At 39.8% G+C, this 22,109-nt stretch overlaps 1 protein-coding gene across 1 annotated transcript in view; it reads left to right on the top strand.

Annotated features, from left to right (window-relative positions):
* Window positions 1–22,109, top strand: part of AGBL1 (ATP/GTP binding protein like 1) — a 1,004,372-nt gene that overhangs the window by 451,762 nt on the left and 530,501 nt on the right. Inside the window, exon 19 of the mRNA XM_037832989.1 lies at window positions 14,817–14,997. Coding sequence (XP_037688917.1) covers window positions 14,817–14,997 — 181 coding nt within the window. The remainder of the gene's footprint in view (window positions 1–14,816; window positions 14,998–22,109) is intronic.

The raw sequence follows: 22,109 nt of genomic DNA on the forward strand, positions 1-22,109 counted from the left end.
GTTATACACTTTGGATGATTGTATGGTATGTGAATGTATTTCAATAAAATTGCATTAAAAATGTAAAAAAAAATTCTTGTTTGTAAGGGCCTGAATGACTCTTAGACAGAGTGCTATCCTCCCCACTAGCCTTTGTTCTTTTAATCCGTATTATTTACAAATTATTATGTATGTAATTATATATATATGTGTGTGTGTGTGTGTGTGTGTGTTTGCCTGTTTGTACCAGCCATTATGCTAGTTCCTAGTTCCTGGGGATACAAAATTGACTTTAATATACTTACTCAGGACCATTTTAAAGTCTTTCTTTTGAGGCCCTTTAAAAGTTGAAGGCCCCAAAGCATATCATATTAAACATATTAAAATACACTTAGCCCACATTAAATGTCTTCTTTATTGTTGAATTTGAAATAGTTTCATGTTTGCTTTTGCAATGATTTGGCTATGGGCAATACTTAATTTACAGTTGGCTGTGACTCTGTAACCATCATTGTCTGTAGTCAGAAATTCTTGCAAAGTATAAAAACCTTACCTACAAATTGTTTTCAGAGGCAATGAAAATTTTATGAATACTAAATTTAACAATTAATGAAGTTGACGTGATACTCTATTTTTTAGACAATTAAACATTTATTACAATTTAATAGTTTCTTTTCATAGTTTGCAACCAAAGTTATTTTTTTCACGTCTCAAATATTAGAAAAGTCTTACAAAGCTTGTTGGCTCAAGGCACCGTGTTTGGGAGACTGAGAGATAAAGGACCCTGCATGTTCTCCCTGCCTTGAAGTTTGTACCAATTATATAAGAAATGTAAGAACTGCAAGGCAGGGTTGTCTAAAATGATAAATGCTGTGGTAGAAATATGTATCAGCTGGCAGAGGAGCACAGGTATGGGGGTCGATAATTGTAACTGGGAGGATGTAAGAAGGAAGTTGTGACAGCCCAGGGGTCGGACACCCTCTCCCTTAGGAAAAAGGGTGGAGTCCTGAGCACAGACATTAAAGGTCATTGTGTCTAATCACTGTTGGTAATCAACTTGCACCAGACTCAGCTGAGGTTTCTCTGTAACCAAATCTCACGAGGCTTAGCTGAAATCAACTTCCACCTGACTCAGGTGAAGTTTCTTTGTAAGCAAATCTAGTGAGGTTCTGCTGAGCTGTATAAGGCACTCCTCATCTTCCTGTTTGCCGAGATCACTGAGTTCCTTTTCTGACTGCTGCCTCTGAGAAGAATCCTCCTGTAAGTAAATCCCTGTTAAAATTCATGGGGAACTTTTTGCCTGGCCTGTTCTTTGGTCTTGGGGTTGAGTTGGGCTGGAGAGGAAGGCTCTCCTGGAATTGGTGAAATTTGAGTTGAGCTTTGAAGTTCAATGGAACTGTTTAAGCAGGGTGGGAAAGGATAGGGCTTTCCCAACAGAAAGAAGAGCCTATGCAAGATACGGAGCAGAAAAGTGAATACTGAATCAGCATGGCTGCATGCGGACTGCCCGTGGGGATGCGGCAGGACTTTCTTGAGCAGGCAGCTCATGATGTCCCAATAAGAAGTCCTAATTTCATCCTAAGGGCACTGGGGATCCACTTAATGTTTTGAAAAACAGGGATGGAGAGGATGAATTGTATTTAAAATAGGCATTTAGGAGGCAGAAAAGACAAGACTTAGTAATTGACTCAGTTTCCTAGGGCTGTCACCACAAAGTACAAACTGGGTGGCTTAAAACAACAGAAATATATACTTTCACAGTTCTGGAGGATAAACGTCTGAAATCAAGGTGTCTGCAAGGCCAGGCTCCCTCTGGAGTCTGCAGGGAAGAATGTGTTCCCTGCCTCTCTTTTGACTTCTGGTGGTGGCCTGCAATCCTTGGCATTCCTTGGTTTGTGGCGTAACTCAAATATCAGTCTCTGCCTTTGTCATCCGCAGCCATCTTCCCTCTCCAGGTCTTTCTCTTCCCATGTGTTCTGGTTTGCTAGAGCTGCCATTATGCAAAATATCAGAAATGGATTGGCTTTTATAAAGGGGATTTATTAGGTTACAAATTTATAGTTCTAAGGCAATAAAAGTGTCAACTAAAGCATCAACAAGAGGATACCTTCACTGAAGAAAGGCTGATGGCGTCTGGGATACCTCTGTCAGCTTGGAAGGCACATGGCTGACATCTGCTGGTCCTTTGCTCCTGGGTTGCATTCCAAAATGGCTTTCTTCAAAATGTGTCTGGGCTTCTGTCTCTCTTAGCTTCTACTCAGCTCTCTGCTTGGTTCTCCTGGGGTGTTTCTCTCTAAGTGTCTGGTGGTCCTTTCTTAGCTTCTTCTGGGGGCAAACTCTGGATTATATATCTTAGCTTCTCTCCAAAATGTCTCTCTCAGCTTCTCTGAGCTTCTCCTTTCTGTGAGCTCTCTTAAAGGACTCCAGTGATCTAATTAAAACCCATCTGAAATGAGCGGGGCCACACCTCCGTGCAAATGATCTAATCAAAAGGTTTCACCTACAGTTAGGTGGGTCACATCTCCATGGAAACAACCTAATCAAATGTCCCATCCTAATCAAAAGACTAGTAAGGCTGTCTCCACAAGATTGCGTTAAAGAACATAGCTTTTGTGGGGGACATACTAGATTCAAACCAGCACACCATGGTGTTCTCCACTTTGTCTGTTTCTCCTGTCCCTTCCTTATGAGGGCACCAGTCATATTGGACCATGCCCCCCACCCCGCCCCATTTTAACTAGCCTGATACCATCATAACAGCCCTCTTTGCAAATAAGGTCCCGTTTCACAGGTACTAGAGGTGAGGCCTTCAATATATCTTTTTTTGGGGGGGCTGGGGGCACAGTTCAACCTATAGTAGTAACTCTTGGATGTGGCATGCGTGTGATGGACAAGGCCCCACTTCTGGGTCATCTGACTGAGAGGATGGTCATATGAAGTGCCTTCACCAAGTCAGGCCACAGCGCTGTGGCAGGATTGAGAGACATGACGGTGAGTTCACCGTGACCAGCTGAGTCTGAAGGCAGATGTCTGGGGGACACATCTCAGCTTACTTGCTGCCCATGCCAGGGAGACACTGGCATAAGGGTTTCAAGGAAGCAGAAGGAAATATTGACCAGAGGTGGTCGGAAACAAGTCTTTGATCCTGGTGGGAGCTGGTTGGAAGCAGGGAGAGGTATTGTAGGCGAATCTCAATTTCCCATTTCCAGGCCTAACTGTGTCACTAAATTCTTATTGGGCTGCCTTACCAGACCCATTCACCACACTCTCAGTGGATCCCACCTTTCCTAGCAGCTCTTGGCCTGCCAGGGACTCTTTCTTGTGCCCAGTTGTCTGTGAATACACCTAATTCCTAAGGCGAATACATTTAAACGGCTTAAACATAAAAGGCAGGTTGCCAAGCAACTGGGAATCTGAAATACCCTTGTCAGGTTGTGTAAGTGGCAGGTCACCACTGTGGTAATTTTGATTGAAATAGGAGCAACAGTAATCCTCTTTCTTTTTATTTTTTGTCTTTTTCCTTCCCTCACTCCCTGCTTTCATCGCTTACCCAAAACCAGCAGTTCAGCCTTAATTTTAAAACATAATAGCTCCATCTAGACCAGCATGTGACCACAGTAGCTCTTGGTTCTGTTTGTGGTGTAACCAAGCCGCAAGGTTACTTTCCTGTTGCTGTCTTCTTCCGTCCCTTCAACACATCCCGACTTCCCAGTGCAGCCTGTGCCAAGCCAGCGCTTGCAAGAGTAAAAGTTTCCACATCTCAGAGCAAGTAACACAGCCATTGAAATTCCCTGGCCGAGTTTCAGTTTTAAACTGCTCTGCTTCAGTGACATATGTTTTAGACTTACGACTCTTAAATTTTCTCCTCCTACCTTACTGGTCCTTATGACTCAGGGCTGTAATGTATTCATGGTTGTGTCTTCACTTGGTGGTTTTTTGTTCTCTAGATGGCAACTGCCTTAAATGGCTGGAGCTGGAAAGGATTTGGGGGACAGTTAAGACTCCTGAAAAATGCCACACTAAAGAGATTAGGATTTTTGCTTGTAATTTATAATTAATTCATCCTATTGCTTATTTAAAGTTTTCTGTCACACTTGAAATCACATGTTCTTTTTCATTCTTCTCATATCCCCCTGCCTTTTTCACTGATGTGTAATAACATCCTGTAACAAAGTTGCCCCCGCAGCCGCTGTTACACTATAGAAGCAGAAACTTTGCTTCTGGAGGAAATTCTGTTTTAGGAACCCAGAGCCTGCTTTCTCTGCAATTTGGATCCTTTTCTCACTCAAATACTAGCAGGGAAATAAAGAGCAAAGCAAGAAACCCCTATGTGACCTGAGAGCAGAATTATTCACTAGAACTTATTTCAATGTTTTCTGAGCAAAGCCAATAGCTTTGTAATTTCTTTCTTCAAGATTCTTGCGTTTCAGTGCCTTATAATGTGCTTAAATCTGATGAAATGTAATACAGTGTAACAAGGTGGGGTGTGTTGGGTAAGTCTTTATGGAGCATGAAAAGGTCCCCTTTCCATCTCATTTTGGTTATTTATGCTTCTAGAGAAGGTTACATACAAGGTAAGGGCTCTGTAGAGATAAGTGCTCAGGCCAGGAGCTCTGGCAGGAGACTGCTTGAGTCTTGGCCATCTCTATACAAAGACATCCATTCAGAAACAGCCTGCAGTGATTTGGCCTTATGACCAGTCATCTGTAGGTGTGAAAAGCCTTTGTGAGACCTCCAGGAACTTGTGGGAATTAATTCCTGCTTTCTTCCAGGCAACATTACTTCTACTCAGGACATTTGGGGCAAAGGAGCCAGTATGGGCAGGATGTGAAGCACCAGGTCTGGGACACTGTGAAGACATCCCTAACTGACATCAGCTGATAGATTGGGGAGGGGTTGAGTGCAGCAACATCTGTCTGCAATTTTCCTGATGAGATTATACCATCCTCCCAAGTGACTGTCATTTCAGTGTATAGTAAATTTCTCAAACTCAATCCAAATAGTTTATTATTATACTCTATATATTATGTATCATTATGGCGCAGATGTATTATTTTTTATTTGCCGGCATATTCTAGTAAAACCAAATCTCCAGAAAAGTCTGTATGGTCTGACGCAGATGAGGAAATGCAGATGAATTTGCTCATATTTATGCAGACTCTAAAATTGTTATCTCACCCTTGATTACGCCACTTCCTCTTGGTTATCCAAAATTGCCCAGGAATAGATTCGCTGATTTTCTTTTCATTTATACCCATTATCTAAGCCCACTTTCTTATAGCTCAGGGACAGAAGGGTACAAAATAAGAAGGCGAGATTACTCTTTGCAAAGATATATGGGTTTGTAATATTTCAAAATTGGATTGTTGCATGAGAAAGAAGGCAATGAAACAGAATGTTTGTTTGGGAAAAATGCCTCATTCTTGTGTTCATTTTCTCACTGTCTCAACTATATTCCACTGGGGCATGATAATCTTTTACTATTAGGTGCAGTGAAGGGTTTCAGTTAGAGAATTGATGGAAGGTCTAGGGCTGTATTGTCTAATGTGATAGCCATGAGTCACAGGTGGTTATTTTGAGCACCTGAAATGTGGCTGGTCTGAATTGAGATGTGCTGCAAATATAAAATACACACCAGACTTCCGACGACTCAGTATATAAAAAGAAAGTAAATACAACATTTACATTTTTCTATTTACTTATTGAAGTGATAGTATTTTGGATCTATTAGGGTAAATAAAATGTAATATGATAATTAATTCACATGGTTTTTTTTCTTTGTATTTTACTTAAAAATGTGACTACTAGAAAAAAATAAAAGTACACATGTTACTTGTAATATATTTCTGTTACATGGTGAATGCTTTGCTACTCAAAGTTGTGATCATTGACCAGCAATTCTGGGACCACCTGGGAGCTTGTCAGACCCACCCCAGATTCACTGAAACAGAAACTGCTTTTTAAAAAGTTGGCCAGATGACTCACATGCAGGTTAAAGTTTGAGAAACACGGCTCTAGTTGAGGGCAGTTTCTACAAGGCCAAAATTATTTCACTCCCCAGAAATACCTCTTGGTTTCCCAAAGGAAAACCGTGAGTTCTTTGAGGACAGATAATCTGTCTTATACTTCTGGTATCTTCAGTATTTTGTATAGTCCTGGGCTAATAGAAGATAATCAGTAAATGGTGGCTAGTTGAGTGGGCATATAATCCTGCCTACCACTCCAAGGATGTATACTTTCTCAATGGTCACAAAAATGTGAAAGATTCTTGTGGATCTCCACGATTGAATGCAAATAATTTAAAGTGCTCTGTCTTCCATGGCATCATACTGGCATCTGAAATACAGAACAGCGTGTTGCTATTGTACATTAGGAACCTAAATAGTCTCCCTGCCTTGCTGTTAAAACATTGCCCTGGCTATGGAGTATTATCTGAAATGGAACAAAAGTACAAATTATGTCATGGTACTGCCCTGCTCAAAACCCCCATGATTTCCCATCACATCCATGGTCTTTTTCAGTAAGCCTCACAGAATCTGGCTCTTGTCTGCTTCTCCCACCTCAACTCCTAGCACCCTCCTCCTCACCCTCTCTATTCTAGCCCCGCTTAGCTTTATTCTACTTCTTTAACTGCTAGGTTCCCTCAATTCAGAGAGACCTCTGCTTAGATATGAACTGCCTCAGAGAGCCCTCTCTTGACCATCTTTTTGAAATGATGTCCCCCCCCCCATCTTCTTCCATTGCCTCTCTCTTATTTATTTTGTTCATATGTTTATATTATGTTATTGTTTGCTTTCCCCACTGGAAGGTCAGTTCCTGGATGGCTGGGACTTGGGATCCTTCACTGTTATAACTCCAATCCCTATGACAGTGCCTGGAACATTATGAGAATTCAGTAAATACTTCTTGAGTGAATGAATGAATGAATGAATGAATAATGAGTGTGTTGTGATCTGACTAGGTGTGGACGGGTAAGTTACAAGGGTTAATTAAAATTAGCTTTACCTGTCTACTCAGAAAACATTTTCAGCATAAACCCTGTGTCCATAGCTTTAGGGACTGAGAAATAAGGTAGCAGGCAGGGTAATGGAAGAGATGAAACATGGAGATGGCTTATAATGTCACATGGTGAGTTGTATGCAGATATGTAGATAATGTGCCATAGGACCTTGGAGGAGGGAGCTGTTCTCTCTCCCTGGGTGAGTCAAAAGGCTCTAGGAGGAGGGCAATGAGTTTGCCAAGCAGAGAAGTCTTGGGGGAGGGGCTAACAAATGAGGGCGCAGCATGTGCAGCAACACAAGCCATGTGTAAAGACTTGGAAAAGCAATGTGAAAAGACCAGGAAAAGACCTGATGTGTGTTGGGAACAATGGAGACTGGAGTGAAGACTACTTGGTTTAGGGGTGACAGGAAATGAAAGCAGACAATCCTGTCCGGCTGGGGCCAGCTGGTAGGGAATTTCGATGAGGACCCACCCTTTATCACAGTCATCATGTTGAAAGTGCTGCAGTCAGAGTTGTTCTTTTGTGTTTGGTTTTAGATCATTTAGGCTCCCTGTGTGGCTGGACCTGATGAGGAGGAAGAGGCTGTAGGCATGTGTTTAAGAAGAAGGAGGGATGGATGGTTGAGAGAGGAAGATCTGGAGGTTCTGGGCATCAGAGGGAGATGTCCTTTACTTCAAAACATCTCATTCTGCTGGGTTGTGTGTATTGCCTATAATTTGTGAAAAATGTTTAAAAGATTTAAGGAAAAGATTCATGGACTGTCAATAGGACCATCATGATCCTCCAATCAATTTCCCTGGCCTACCTGGTACGAAGGGCCTTTGGTAAGCCTTTGCCTCCATGGCTCTCTCCCTGCTACCCTGAGGATCCCCACAGTGTGTGGGACCATGAGCAACTTCTCTCCTGCCCCCCATGTGCCTGGACCCCCACATCTCTTTGGTGAAAACTAAGAAAACTCTTTGCAGAAAGACGTCAAAATTTCCCCAGCTACATGCCACCTGAGTGTATAGAAGTCACTGTTTGGACTTTGGGAAATATGCATGCAGAGTTCTTGGAGGGACAAGGTCTGAAGCCACTTCTTGCCACTGGAGGGTGGTAGGAGGGTATGGATGAGTATGGGCAATTTGGGGTGTAACTGAGGATAAGGCCTCAGCGTTTGGGGCGACCACGAATGTGAACAGTTGGAAAGCTACCATCTGGGTTCATCTGGGAAATAATTGGGCATCTGTGGTTGGGAGGAGCAAGACAGATCTGGCCCATGCGTCATTGTGCTGAAGCTATTAGCAGTGATCACCCACATTTTTGTGTTTTTCTTTTGCTGCCACCTGACTTTTGACCACTTCACTGCTTATTAGCATTTGCATCTGAATTTTGGAAAAGGAGAAAAAAGAGATGACGTGCCATGTAATTTTGCTTCTTGTTAGCAGCTCTATTAAAAGAATACGGAAGAATGTAACAGAATTGAAGGGAATTGGAATCATTAGCTAAAAAGTTTAATTTTTATCTACCATATTTCACACCACCATTGATAATCACTGAATTTAGTGCTGCAAAGAACTGAAGAGAGCCTTACTTTACAGGTAAGGAGTTGAGATTTTGAAAGATTTGAATTTGCCCAATCCAGTGAATCGTAAAGAGGCAGATCTCGCCTCAAACCCAAGTCTCCTAATTCATAATTTATCTAGTGCTTGTTTCCCCCTCAGTATTCCATGTTTTCTCTCTACAGGCTTCATTTCAGCCTTCCTCTTGAAAATGCATGTGATATAATACTTGATAAGATGAAAAGATAATTGGACTTTGTTTAAGAACACCTAAGTTTTTGCTCTTGCTTTCTCTAATTTCTAGTCTTATGAATAAGAAATTACCCATCTTGCCCGTTATTTAGTCCGGGTGCTAAAGAAATAATATAGGTGAAAGTACCTTCTCAGCTTAAAAGGCTGTAGAAATTCTGTTACAAATGTGGTTACATATAGACCTACACATTTTTAACATAGCTTGCTGAAATTATTTGCTAATTTGTCAGGTATCACCAGTTGTGATAACATTGCATGGCTTAAAAGAACTCTTTTATATTTCATGTTATTGAAGGAATTCTGTCTAAGAAATTAGAGATGTATTTAGAGGAGAAGGGAACATTTATTTGCTGGTGTTACAACTGTTATTCTGAAAATCGAAAGAGAATCAAAGAAAAAGTAAAAAAAAAAAAAGTATAGGAAAGTTCAAGAACTTGGAAATTCCAATGAAAACAGCCTTCAGTTAATCAGGAAAATGTAACAATTCTGAATCTGTATGCACTTTTAACAATATAGCATTAAAATAAATCAATAAAAAATCAATAAGATTATAAGGAGAAATAGACAAATCCACAATCATCTTTGGAGATATTTTGATACACTTCTTTCTGTAATTACTAGAACAAGCAGACAAAACATCAGTAAGAATGTAGAAAACTTGAACAATGTGATTAATAAACTTGACCTAAGTGGAATACTACCCAACAACATTCTTTTAAGCACATGGATAACATTTACAAAATTTCATCATATGCTAGGCCAGCGATTTAAGTACTATCTCACTTTCTTGGTGAAAGAACAAAAACATTGACTCCAAAGAAAGTGAAAGGAAGGGAAAAGAAAAAGTAAGAGGATAAATTAATGAAATAGAAAACAAATATAAAATAAAATCAGCAAAGATTTGGTTCTTGGAAAACACTAACGATGATAAATTCCTTTTGAAACTTTTCTGGAAACAAACCTCTATATCAGAAAAATAAGGAAGAAGCATCACTAGAAATTCTTAGATACTTAGATATAATAAGAGGGGTTTAAAAACAACTAAAAACATAGATTAAAAATACAAAATTATTGAATAGTATAATTACCAAACTGACAAAAGAAGAAACAGAAAATCTGAACAGTTGGATTTGTTATTAAATAATTTGAATGTGCTTTGAAATAATATGGACTTGTTACTATATATGATAGATTGTTATTAAAATCTTCTGACAAAGAAAACTTCAGTCCTAGATGCCTTCACCAGGGAGTTTTACCATCCATTTAAAGAAGTAGTAACTCCAATCTTATAAAATTCTTTCAGAGAACAAAAAAAGAGGTGAGGCTTTCTGCCTCATCATAATCTTGCTGTATCAGTCTGACAACTACATTATAAAAAAGAAAAAATTGCAGGCCAATCTCTTTCATGAGACATAGATGCAAGAATCCTAAAGAAATTAATTGAATTGGAATTACACAACATATATCATAATTAAAATGCTTTTAATTAGGGAGTGTAAGGTTGGTACAACTTGGAAAAATTCAGTCTGTTAAAATAATGCTTGAGATTTAAATCAAAAAATCTCATGAGAGGAGGAGAATGGGTGGGAGTACAGAGGAAACAAAAGTGTCTGTGAATTGATGATTGTGGTAGTTGGTTGATTAATACATTTTTATATATGTGAAGTGGTTTTCAATAAAAAATACAAAATTTAAAAAAATGTAATTTACCATATTAACAAAATAAAGTAGAAAATCATGTATTTATCTCAATAAATTCTGAAAAGTCACTTGAAATAATGTGATATAATTTAAAATTAAAATCTCTTGTCAGCTAAGAATAGAAGGGAACTTCCTTTATCTGATAAAGAATACTTTCAAAATAGTCTTAATGGTGAACTATTGAAAGCTTTCTTTCTGAAATTGGGACAGGCAAGGATTGTCACGATCAACATTTCTGTTCAGCTTGTTCTGGAGAGCCTAACTAGTGAAATGAACCAGGGCTTCTCAGTCTTACCACTGTTTACATTTGGGGCCAAGTAATTGTTGCGAGGACTGTGCTATGCATTGTAAAATGTTTAGAGGCAGCCATGGCCTCTACTTAGTAGATGCCACTTTCCCCCAGTTCTGGCAATATCTCTAGACATTGCCAAACGTCTCCTGGGTGACAAATACTGTCCCCCCACCCCGAACCATGAAAAATAATAAGCCCAGGAAAAGTAAAAAGAAATAAGACAGGAAAAATAAAATTGTTATTTGCAGAAGATTGCTCAATATGCTGCAAATTAATGTAATTCAGAAACCACAAAGAGAGTGATACGGAATTATAGGACTGAAAATAGGCTACTGATTGGGTACACATTCATTAAGCCTCTTTATTTCTCAACAAGCTTTTTATTGGAGTGCCAATACAGCTTGCTTTGGAAGGAGTGAAAAGTGACTGTGAGCAAATGATATAGTGGGGAAGTTGGCCTTCAGTTAATTTCAACTGTGCTCAGCTTCCTAGCCATATAGATCCATGCTTAGAAAGTTCCAGTTATGAATCATTAGTCTTACATGCAGAGCACCCAATCCAATCCTCAATTTCTGCAGGGACTTCCTGCATTTTGTCATAAAACATCTTTCCAATGGTATTTTGAAACATCCATTCCTTTGCCCTTTGGTTTTCCTAAAGGAAGTCATCCCATTTTCTCTTGGATGAGTGAAATTGAGGTGTAAAGAATGGCCCAAATATAAAAATTCTTTATTATGTCAGTTGATAAGTAAAAGAAGGATGTAGTAATAATCCACTTAACTGGTCAAATCTCTTAACATTTAGGCTCAGAGAACTTCTTAGGTAACTGACAGAGCATTCCTGGGAATAAGAATAATAATAATCAGCAGCACCAACAGTAGTTAATCTTTATTTGAACACTTGCCATGTGTCAACAGCTCACCTAAGCATGTTCCTTGTTGAATTAATTTAATCTTCATTACAAATGCATGAGTTAGGTGCTGTTGTTTTCCCATTGACTTACAGGGAAATGAAGAGGCATAGAGTATGGTATAGGTAGAAAATATCAGGGCTGGAATTTGAATCCTGGAAATAATGGCTCTAAAATTTGTTCTTTAATCCATTATGCCATACTGTCTCCGATTAGGCAAATGTATTTTGTACAATAATATCTGAATTATTTTTCTAAAATGCGGGCTTTTGCATGCCTTTCTCTTGGTGAAAAACAATCTTTGACTCTCTTTCTTAAAATAATGCTCAACTGTTCTTTTCTGGGGCACACATGTAAAATATTATTCTTATTGCAACTCTGTCTTTCATTCTTTCCTCCCCAGTCTAGAAATCACACTGAAATGCATGCCATTCAAGATAACATTATAGGGATATCTTTTAATCTGATCTTATTTCACAGGACTAGAGCTTAACAGCATGTAACAGAAACATGATTTCACTGGCTTATCCAATGTACTTTTTCAAATATCCATAAATATGGAAGATGCCGTATCTTGTGATATCTTGAAGATGTCACTTGTTATCAAAAACCCAGGCTCTCTCTGCCTTTTCAATCCACCTTCTTGGCATATGATTTTGATTCTCAAGTTGGCTTCCTTACCTGAAGATTTCACATGTATGTTTAAGGCAGGATGAATAGGAAAGGCCAAAGACAAGAGGCAAAACCAAGAAGATAGTGAAACTGTCCCCTTTAGAAAGAACGAGGCCCTGCTACCACTGACATCTCATCAGCCAAAGCTGTCATATGGCCACTCCCACCTAAAAGAGGATGCATGAAGCAGGGTATTTCAATCTGGACACATTCCTTTCCCCACAGAACTGGAGGTCTGTTAATAAGAAAGAGAAGAAAGGCTGTTGGGCAGGCAACCAGCAGTTTGTGCCAGCTATATAAATCATACCATAAGCAAATGTTCCCACTTTTATTGGTAACTGATGATTTTCCAGTAGACCCATCACAGATCACAGAACGCCAGTGAGATGCTGACATGATTGAGAATGACCTATAAGATAAAGTCTAAATCCTTGATCAAAATATATGTTTGACACCCAGTCTTCTTTCCTAAATCCAAGTGCCACCATCCCAAAGCCTTTGCTTCAGCCACACATAGTTGTTCATTCTTGAATGTGCTGCTGACTTTCACCCCTCTGTGTTTTTGCAAGTCTTTTTTGTTGTTTAGAAAACCCATTCTCACCTTCTCTGTCTGGTGAAGTCATACTTATTCTGCAAGACCCAGCCCAAATACCATCACATCTCTGAAAATGTCCTTACCTCTTTGAATTAGATCTATTTTTTGGTGTTTTATATACATCTCCATTAACTAACTTGTCATCATTTGCTTGCATATTGAGTGCTACTGACAAATGCCATGGCCTCTTAGAGAACAAGGAGTATAATTTATTCAACTTTTGCTGCCCTGTGTCTGCTGCAGGTCCTGGAATACACTCAAGACATCTGATTAAAGAAAAACATAACTATTATCTGCAATGAATAGATGACCTATAAGGGGTTAAAGTGACCTTCCCTTACCATAGTCAGTAAAAACATAATGTCAAAAAGAAATATTGCAGGCCCATCTCTCTCATGAGACGTAGATGCAAAAATCCTAAAGAAATTGAACTGGAATTACATAAAATATATCATAATTAAAATAGTTTAATTATAATTAAAATGGATTAATCATACTTAATCCAGGAGTGTAAGTTGATACAACTTGGAAAAAATCAATCTATTAAAATTGAAGTAATGTCTGTCAACAGAAATTTGGGACAGAGAGAATGTTTTTTGCTTCATTTGATGATAATAGAACTCAGTAACAAAGTTTAACTGTTTGCATCTTCTGCTACCTGTTCTTTAGCTCTGTTATGGAGTTATTCTGTTTTGTCTTTCTTTGTACAGATTTAGAGACACAGACTGCCTTCAAAATGCCTACAGTTCAAGGGAAGAAAAGATATATTTAAATCATAGATATTTGAATGATGTGAGGGAGAAATTACCAGTTTACTAACATTTAGGCTATTTAGTGACTGGGGTGTTTATAGCTGGCAAATACTTTGTTATTGTCATTAGGGTGGGTTTAGGAGCAAAAAAGAATTGGTTGAGGTTACAAAAGGGAAAGAAAGTAAAAAAATGGGGCAAGAGGTTAGAGTATACTTAGTGAATTCCTGGTGTTACCACAGACATGCCTCAGAATAAATCTCAACACTATGATGCCCCAGATGTCTTCTATCAGCAAAGGAAGGAAGGCACACTTATCATTCCTTCATCAATGAGTTCTCCTTAAGTCTATTGAGGTCAGTGCATTCTCTGTGACTTGGCAGAGAGTAATTTTCTGACTCCCTTTGAGAAGAAAAGGAAGTATCTTGACCCCAAGATTGAGATTCTAGGTACTTCATTCTTCTGTCAAATTGGGTAAAGTCATAACTTATGAAGTTCCCAATAAAACACTTCTGTACTTAACTCCTATTTCTTTTGGGGAATGAGAGGAATCATACTACCCACAAACTTTATAACTGGGTAGGGAGGGAACTAGCATGTACTGAATGTATTGAATGACAGGCAATATGCTGAGGGTTTTACATTTATACCTTTTATTTTTATAGCAATCAGATGAGATCAGGATTATTGCCCCATTTTACAGATGGGAAAATAGCCACAGAGAAATTAGGTCATTTGCCTAAGATTTCACAGATGTGATGTGATGAAGATAAGATTCAGTTTCAGACTGTGACATTCAGCATCATGCTATTGGACGGAACTCTAGAGAGTTCATTATTTTCTGGGGTGGTCTTGATAAAATCTGCTTCTTGGCCTCTTTTCATACCACTAAATACTTATGCTTTTGATGACAGCCTTGAGCTCTAACTTTACGCTCCCTGAAGTCTTGTAGACCTTGAAAATGGAGGCAGATGGACAACAGATTAAAGTAGATCAGACATGTATTAGGAACAATCAACCTGTTAGGACTCTATGCCAGCCAGGCATAATTCCCTGGAGACCATCTTGATGGAAATGGAAAGTTCCTTTAGGTTTAATTTTTCCATGTCCCTTTTTCTGCAGGGCAGCGTCCATACCAGGTGATCACTGCCCGAGTTCATCCTGGAGAGAGCAATGCCAGCTGGGTGATGAAAGGGGCCCTGGAGTTCCTGGTCAGTAGTGACCCTGCAGCGAGGCTCCTGAGGGAAAATTTCATTTTCAAGATCATCCCTATGCTCAACCCAGATGGTGTCATCAATGGCAAGTATGTCAGGCACCTGGCCCGACCTAGCCCTCATTTATGCTGCTCTAGCAGCACACTGTCCTTTCACCCAGTGGGCATGATTGGAGAGGCCGTTGTACTCTTGGCAGAAATACATTCTCTTGGGCTCCTGTTTTCTGGTATTAATGACAACATAGTGTCTATGCACTTGGATGCCAGCCTCACAGTTTCTTCAAATTGGTATAGATCCATAGGCAATTAATGCCAGAGGAGTACTTAGAAACAATCTAGTCCGACACTCTTCTTTTAAAAAGGAGAAAACTGATGTCCTAAGTAACCAAATGACTTGTGCAGGTCAGATGGTGGGTTTGTGGTCAATTCAGGGCTCAAACTGTGATCTCATAGTTAGTAATACCAATGCTTTGATTTACTTTTTAATGTTTTCTGCACATATATCTTTGTGCATAGTTGTATTTCACAGGATTCTGGATACAGCTAGAATGAAGGTGACAACTTGGCCATATGGAACAGTGGCTGAAAGGGAGAAGGTTGGGAGAGGACTTCCCCTCACCCAGCCCCTATATGCCTTCAAAATATATATTGGAAAAGGTGACTTCCAGTGTCTGATAAGGTCTTTTGGAAGAGGTCAGCATCCTGAGAGCTTGTGAGCTGAGGCCCAGAGGTCACATGGCCAGTGTGATGTGGGAAACCACTGATGACCAGTGTTCTAGTTTGCTAACATTGCTGGAATGCAAAATACCAGAAACGGATTGGCTTTTATTAATGGAGTTTATTTGTTTACACAGTTACAGTCTTAAGGCCATAAAATGTCTAAGTTGAGGCATCAGCACAGGGTACCTTCACTGAGGGACAGCCATTGGTATCTGGAAAACCTCTGCTGGCTGGGAAGGCACCTGGCTGGCATCCACTCCGGAGTTCTGGTTTCAAAATGGCTTTCTCCCAGGACGTTCCTCTCTAGGCTACAGTTCCTCAAAAATGTCACTCTTAGTTGCTCTTGGGGCATTTTTCCTCTCTTTGCTTTTCTGGAGCAAAAGTCTGCTTTCAGTGGCTATCTTCAAACTGTCTCTCAGCTGCAGCTACTTTCTGAGCTCCTGTGTGTTCTTCAAAGTGTCCCTCTTGGCTGTAGCAAAACTCATTCCTTCTGTCTGAGCTTATATAGTGCTCCAGGACACTAATTCAGACCCATCCTGAATGGGTGGGGTCACACCTCCATGGAAACTATCCAATCAGAGTCATCACCCACAGTGGGATGTGTCGCATCTCCATGGAAACACTCAAAGAATTACAATCTAATCAACACTGATATGTCTGCCCACACAAGATTACATCAAAGATAATGGCGGTTTTGGGGACATAATACATTCAAAATGGCACAACCAGTGACTGGGTGGCAGGACTGGCTCTCACAGGTCCCTGTCTCAGACTCTATGGAAAGCGGCTGGAGTCCCTTCCTACGGTAATAGATGTTTTTTTACTACAGGGATGGACATTCTAGCTTATCGCAGATATAGACTATAAGCTAAACACAAAATATTGAAAGGATGATTTCAAAAGCTAAAAATGGAGAAAGAATACACACTTTTGAAGAACAATATTAAAGAAGCCAAAGTATAAGTTCAGAAAACTGAGAAATAGAGTAATATTGACTACATAAAATGGAAAAGATAAAATGAGAATTGACAAGAAATACTAAAACAGAAAACAAATACTTCAAAGAGATAAAATTTAAGTGACTTTAAATAAATAAGAAAATGATTTAAGAAATATAAGAAAAATTAGTAATTAAGAGAAAAACTAAATATTAAACAGCTGAGAAAAGACAAACTTCAAATGATAAGCATAAAAAGATTAAATTTAAAAAGTTAAAAATATAAAGATAAGATATAAAAATAGAACAGCATAAATTTCAAATGATAAAACATGTTAAACTATTCAAAAACGCAAGCAGATCACAGTTAAAGACTGTACAAATAAAATTTCAACATATAGGAAAAAAAAGGAAAGATGTGTTCCTAACAGGTCCTCCTGGCTTAGCAGTTCCCTGGCTTTAGTTGTTTTGGCAAAGGTTGTTGGAGGGCAGGGAATGTGTGGCAGAGAGCAGGGTCCCTCTTCTTTGCCTATGACGTCTGCCTTGTCTTCAAGCATGTGGAGACTGGGAGGCCAAGTGCTTCTCTAAGGAGCATTTGGTCCAGCTTGGGCAGCAGTTATGGTCCTTAGACCTCAAGCTGGTCAAAGTCCTAAAGCAGTATCCTCTCCTGGTAGAACAGAACCCTGCTGTCCCCTGCTCAGTGCTCCTTTAGCTCTGGAGAACCACTCTGGGACATCAGTGAATGCCTCTTCACTGTTCGAGGGGCCAGAGATTTTACTGGCTAGACTTCTTAGCCTAAATGGATAGAAAGCAGTCACCCAAGGTGTCTTGAAGGATGTAATCCCATTTTGACATTTTTCTTGTCCAAGTTGGCTCTTTTCTGAAGTTTTCCCTTCCATTGAATTGTCTGGGGTCTGGTTGAGGAGATTCCCTGTGTGGGATATAATGGAAAGAGCAATGGATTTCAGTCATAACTCCATTTGGAATTCTGGCTCTTCCCCTGCTCAGTTTTCTTTTCTGTAGGAAGCCCTGACTTTGCCCTGCTCATTTTTCTGGGAAAGGTCTCATAAGCCCAAAGCAATATTCAAGCTCAGGGATAAGTACTGTAGTTTCTTCCATTTCAATGCTCACATCTCCAAAGCAGGGGCTTGAGCCAGGTCTTTGGTTCAAAGGTTAATGTGGTCTCAGCCACCGAGAATCCACCTGGCCTGGCCACACATTATTTCCAGCTCACAGCTGTTTGATTTAGGCTCCCTAATGGCAGGCCAGCTTCTTTCCAGTGACACTGCTATTTGTCATCATTACAATTATTTATTGTGACTCAAATTACTTTTATTATTTATATAGCATCTTTCTTCATGCAGCTTGAGGCACTTTGTAGATTACTCTGACCACCTGAAGAATTTTGACTGGAAGGGGCTTGGAAATCATAGTGTTACTCTACCCATAGGAAAATCTTCAGGTCACAGCCTATCATTTTCAAAAGTTTCAAGACTGCCATGGCTGCATATCACCACACAATGAAAGGGCCTAAATGTGGTTTATCTAGTTTCCACTTGACCTCCTTCCGTGATTGGACATTCGATTTCAGGGCATCCCCATTCCATTCTGTGTAATAGGTGGTATTTTGTTTTACTATGTTTTTGTCTTTGCCCATTTGCACCCTGGGGAACCCCATGGGTAAAATCTAATCTCCCTTTTACATGACTGAACTCCACCTGTGAATCCTCTCCGAGTTTGATGCAGTTCACCTAAACATTGCTTTTGTGATATGGTCTCTAATGCACTCCTCCTCATTGACTTTCTCTGAGATACTCCTATTAATAGGCTTCTTAAAGGTGATATCACTGCCTTGTGTGTGGTCTGACCAGCAAAGAAGTGATCCTTGCGTAAAGATGAGAGCACCTAAACCTGAATCTGGTACCTAACCTTCTAGACTGTACTTTTCTTTCGTAAGCAATTATGGGACCCATGGAGCTGGCAGGAATGTGTAAAAGTAGAGTAGTTTCCTTTTGTGGTGAAGGTGATGGAGTCTGTGAGGATAGCTGGGAGGTTTTGATTACAGTGGCCAGGGAGACAAAACCAGGATTTTATAGCAAAAATTTGGTGGGTCTTGCCATGCTAAGGATCTTTTAGCAACACATGTCTGTAACAGGAAAACGAGTACAAAGATGGTTAGTTATGTTAGATTTCAAAAGAAGCAATCTACAGTCTGGCTGGCCTGGTATTTTATACCCAACTGGGCTGAGTCCTAATCAATCCAGGGGGGCAGTGACTTGGAGTGGCCCCTCACCTTTATAACTCTTCCTGCTGTGAGATGAAATTGAATGGGAGGTCAACAAATTGAGTTAGACAATTATCAACAAAGCAATAATTGGGGCTTGAGTAGAGTGGAAAGTGGGGAGAAAGTGACTCAACTTAAAAATTAGACAATATGTGTAAGTGGGGACAGGATGAGGGAGAGGAAGAAGTTCAGCATGATTTCCAATTTTTTGACTTTGGTTGTTGGGTGGATGATGGAGACAAAATAAGTTTTTATAAAGTCAAATCACAGCTCAGCTCAGGGAATATTGATTCCTAGTGCATTTATAACTCTAAAAATTTGATTGTCTTTTTCTAAGGCCATTGTGGAACAGAAGCAAACAGCAGTAAAGAGCAAAGGACCTACTATAAGTAAACATGCAAAAGTGTTAAGAAGTAATAGCTGAATACACTAGAGAAAACAAATTAAACTATAAAAATCAGATAAAAAATCTTGAAAATCCTAACAACTTGGGACCATTTTAAGTTAATGACAAATAGTCTTTCACTCCACTGTTTGCTTCCACTGTTGTGAGAGCTTCATTTTGTTTCAATATGAGTACTCACAGACTTCATCTAAAAAACATTTATTCAGCATTTTTATAGGCTAAGAAATAACCTAATTACTTATACGAATATTCTTATTTAATTTTCACTATGGCTCAGCAAGTGTAGGTCTTTTCCTATCCAATTTCTAGACAAGGAGAGTTGAGTATGAAAGAGTTAAGTCTTGGGTGCAGTTTAAACAGTTGGTGTTACAGAGCCAGTACTAGAACTCATGTCTCTCCAACACTGCTTTGCTATAGACTTAAGGAAAGAGTCTCAAAATTTTAGAGCTGGGCGGGTTTTATATTTTATTTAGCCCAGTCCTTCAAATACTAAGGAAGCTGACACTGAAGAGGTAAACTGAGTTATCCATGATCACATAGTTAGTTCAAGGCAGAACTGATAGGGGAACTGGTCTAGATAATTAAAGGACATACATATGTGCACACCCAAGATTATAGGGCTAGCTTTTAACAGAGCTCAGATTTGAACCCAGTTTTGTCTAGCTTCAAACTCCATGTTTATTTCAGCCTATCAGCTTTTCCTAACGTTGGATAGAGATACTAGCAGATCAACAAATAGACTCTGAAGTTAGTCTTGTTGACCCAGACTTTCATATCTAGTATGCCTTGGATGAGCCAAGGCATAGCCTTCCCTAGCTTTCTGCCATTTTGGTGCAGGATGAATGAATTGATTCGTGGAATTCAAGTTCCCACCTTGACTTGGGCCTTGATACTCTACCATGGCCTGCTAGTCTTCTCCGTTGAGGAATACTTATTTTCCTGTTGCTGCCTGCTTCTGACTGTAAACACCAGCCAGCAGACTTTTGAGTATTTATTGTCACTGGGCTCCTATTGCCAGTGCCCATTCTGTAATATATATTTACTCAACTGTTTAGGATCACAAAGGGTTTATGGTCATCCCCATTGGGCTCACTTTACCTTTTGGCTAGACCATACCTCATCTATCCTGTTTTGATATGTCCAGGGGTTCCCTCTGATGTAACCTCCGCTCTAACCTTTTAATGTATTTAAAATATCTTTGATATAATAACCTATAGCAGTGGTTCTCAGACTTTTGGATTTCATAGATCAGCTACGTTTAACAATTAGATGGCTAATTCATGATTATGTTATTTTTATTTGAATAAGTAAGAGCAGAAGATACTCTCTGAGCTCCCAAACAGCAGACTGGTGAGAAATTCAACCTCAGTCATTACTTGGGCTATCTCCCACCTTCCTGGGATCATACAAATATCACAAGAATATGTGGTACTGGATCTTTCAATCAAACCAGTGACCCTGCTTGCCATGATAATTGGTGCTGGTGCCCATGAAGACTTCCCTGTGGGTAGGGAGCAATGGGGCCCCTGAATAGAGTGGTTATTTCCCTTATCAGTCATCCTGGAAAGAGTCAGATCCTTGAACCTTTAAGAGGGAGAGAGAATTCTCCTGAGCTTGAAACAGAGGAGACTCTGGTTTAACCAAAGGCTCCTAGAGGTCATAGAGGAAAAATGGCTTCTGCCACATAGAGGGGGCCAGGAGAAGCAATCCCTTAAGTGGCCACTTAAAAATGAGACCAGCTATACCAATAATCAGTTTTAAATTTTCTGAGAGCTGTTATCTTCTGCTATATCATTTATTCTTTAGTTAAGTGTTAAGAAGCCTTTCAACCTTCTTTCAGCTGTGCTGTGGAGATTTAAAGAAAGCATCTATGCCCAAGATTGATGAAGGGAAAAAATGGCAGTGGTACTTAATATAATTCCTAAGGGAAACGTGAATAATAAATATGATAACTAACAGGTTCTAAGAGTTGCGCTCAGTAAAATTACGACATTTAAAGAATTTAAAATAGATTTATTGTTTTCTAATTACAAAAACAACACATGACACAGCCAAGATGCTAGGTATTTCAAAAGAGGAGATTTAATACAGGGAATTGGTTCACGCAGTGGGTGATGTATGAAAGTTCAAAAAGGGAATAATAAGGAGACTGAGAAATTAATAACCGCAGAAGCAGCTGCTACTTATAAGAATTGGAGGACCAAAGGAAAGAGGTAGAATTACCAGCACTCAGGAGCTTGAGGGGCTGCAGGGGGCTGGTGCTTGGAACTCTGAGAAGGGGGTCTGACCTGGCAGGTGCTTCATTGGCCCAAAGGGTGCAGCCTAGAAGGTGAAGGAGTGTAGAGCGGCTGCTGTGCACGTGGTGAGGGGCTGCATCTGGTCTCCTGCCGGTACCCTTGAGGGAGGGCAGCAGTGCTGGTGCTGCTTGTGCCCAAAGAAGTAGGGGGTTGAGACAATTGCCTGTTGCTGCTCCTGAGGCATTAACTCAACTGGAAAACACAAAAAGGTGTCCTTTTCTCCCTCCTCCTGAATTCCAATCTCTCTCTATTGCTTCTCACGAACAGAACTTAACAGGAAGCCAGTTGGCAAAGGTGTCTTGCAGACATGTAGACTTTTAACCTAGTGTGACAAAACAGAGTATGGAATGTGGGCTGAAAGCTGAGAGACAACAAGTGAAAATCAAGCATACAGCTTCCATGTACTCGGTACCTGGCAGGTACTGCGTGTTCTGCTTAGCACTGTGCATATGTGACTTCTTTGTTTCCAAAAAAATAAAATAGTTTTGTTTTTCCAGTTGAAGAAATGATACATTCTGGCTATAGAAAATTCAAATGTATAGAAAAAGCTTAATGAGG

This window comes from Choloepus didactylus, chromosome 4, assembly GCF_015220235.1.
Source record: "Choloepus didactylus isolate mChoDid1 chromosome 4, mChoDid1.pri, whole genome shotgun sequence".
NCBI classification, from domain to species: domain Eukaryota; kingdom Metazoa; phylum Chordata; class Mammalia; order Pilosa; family Megalonychidae; genus Choloepus; species Choloepus didactylus.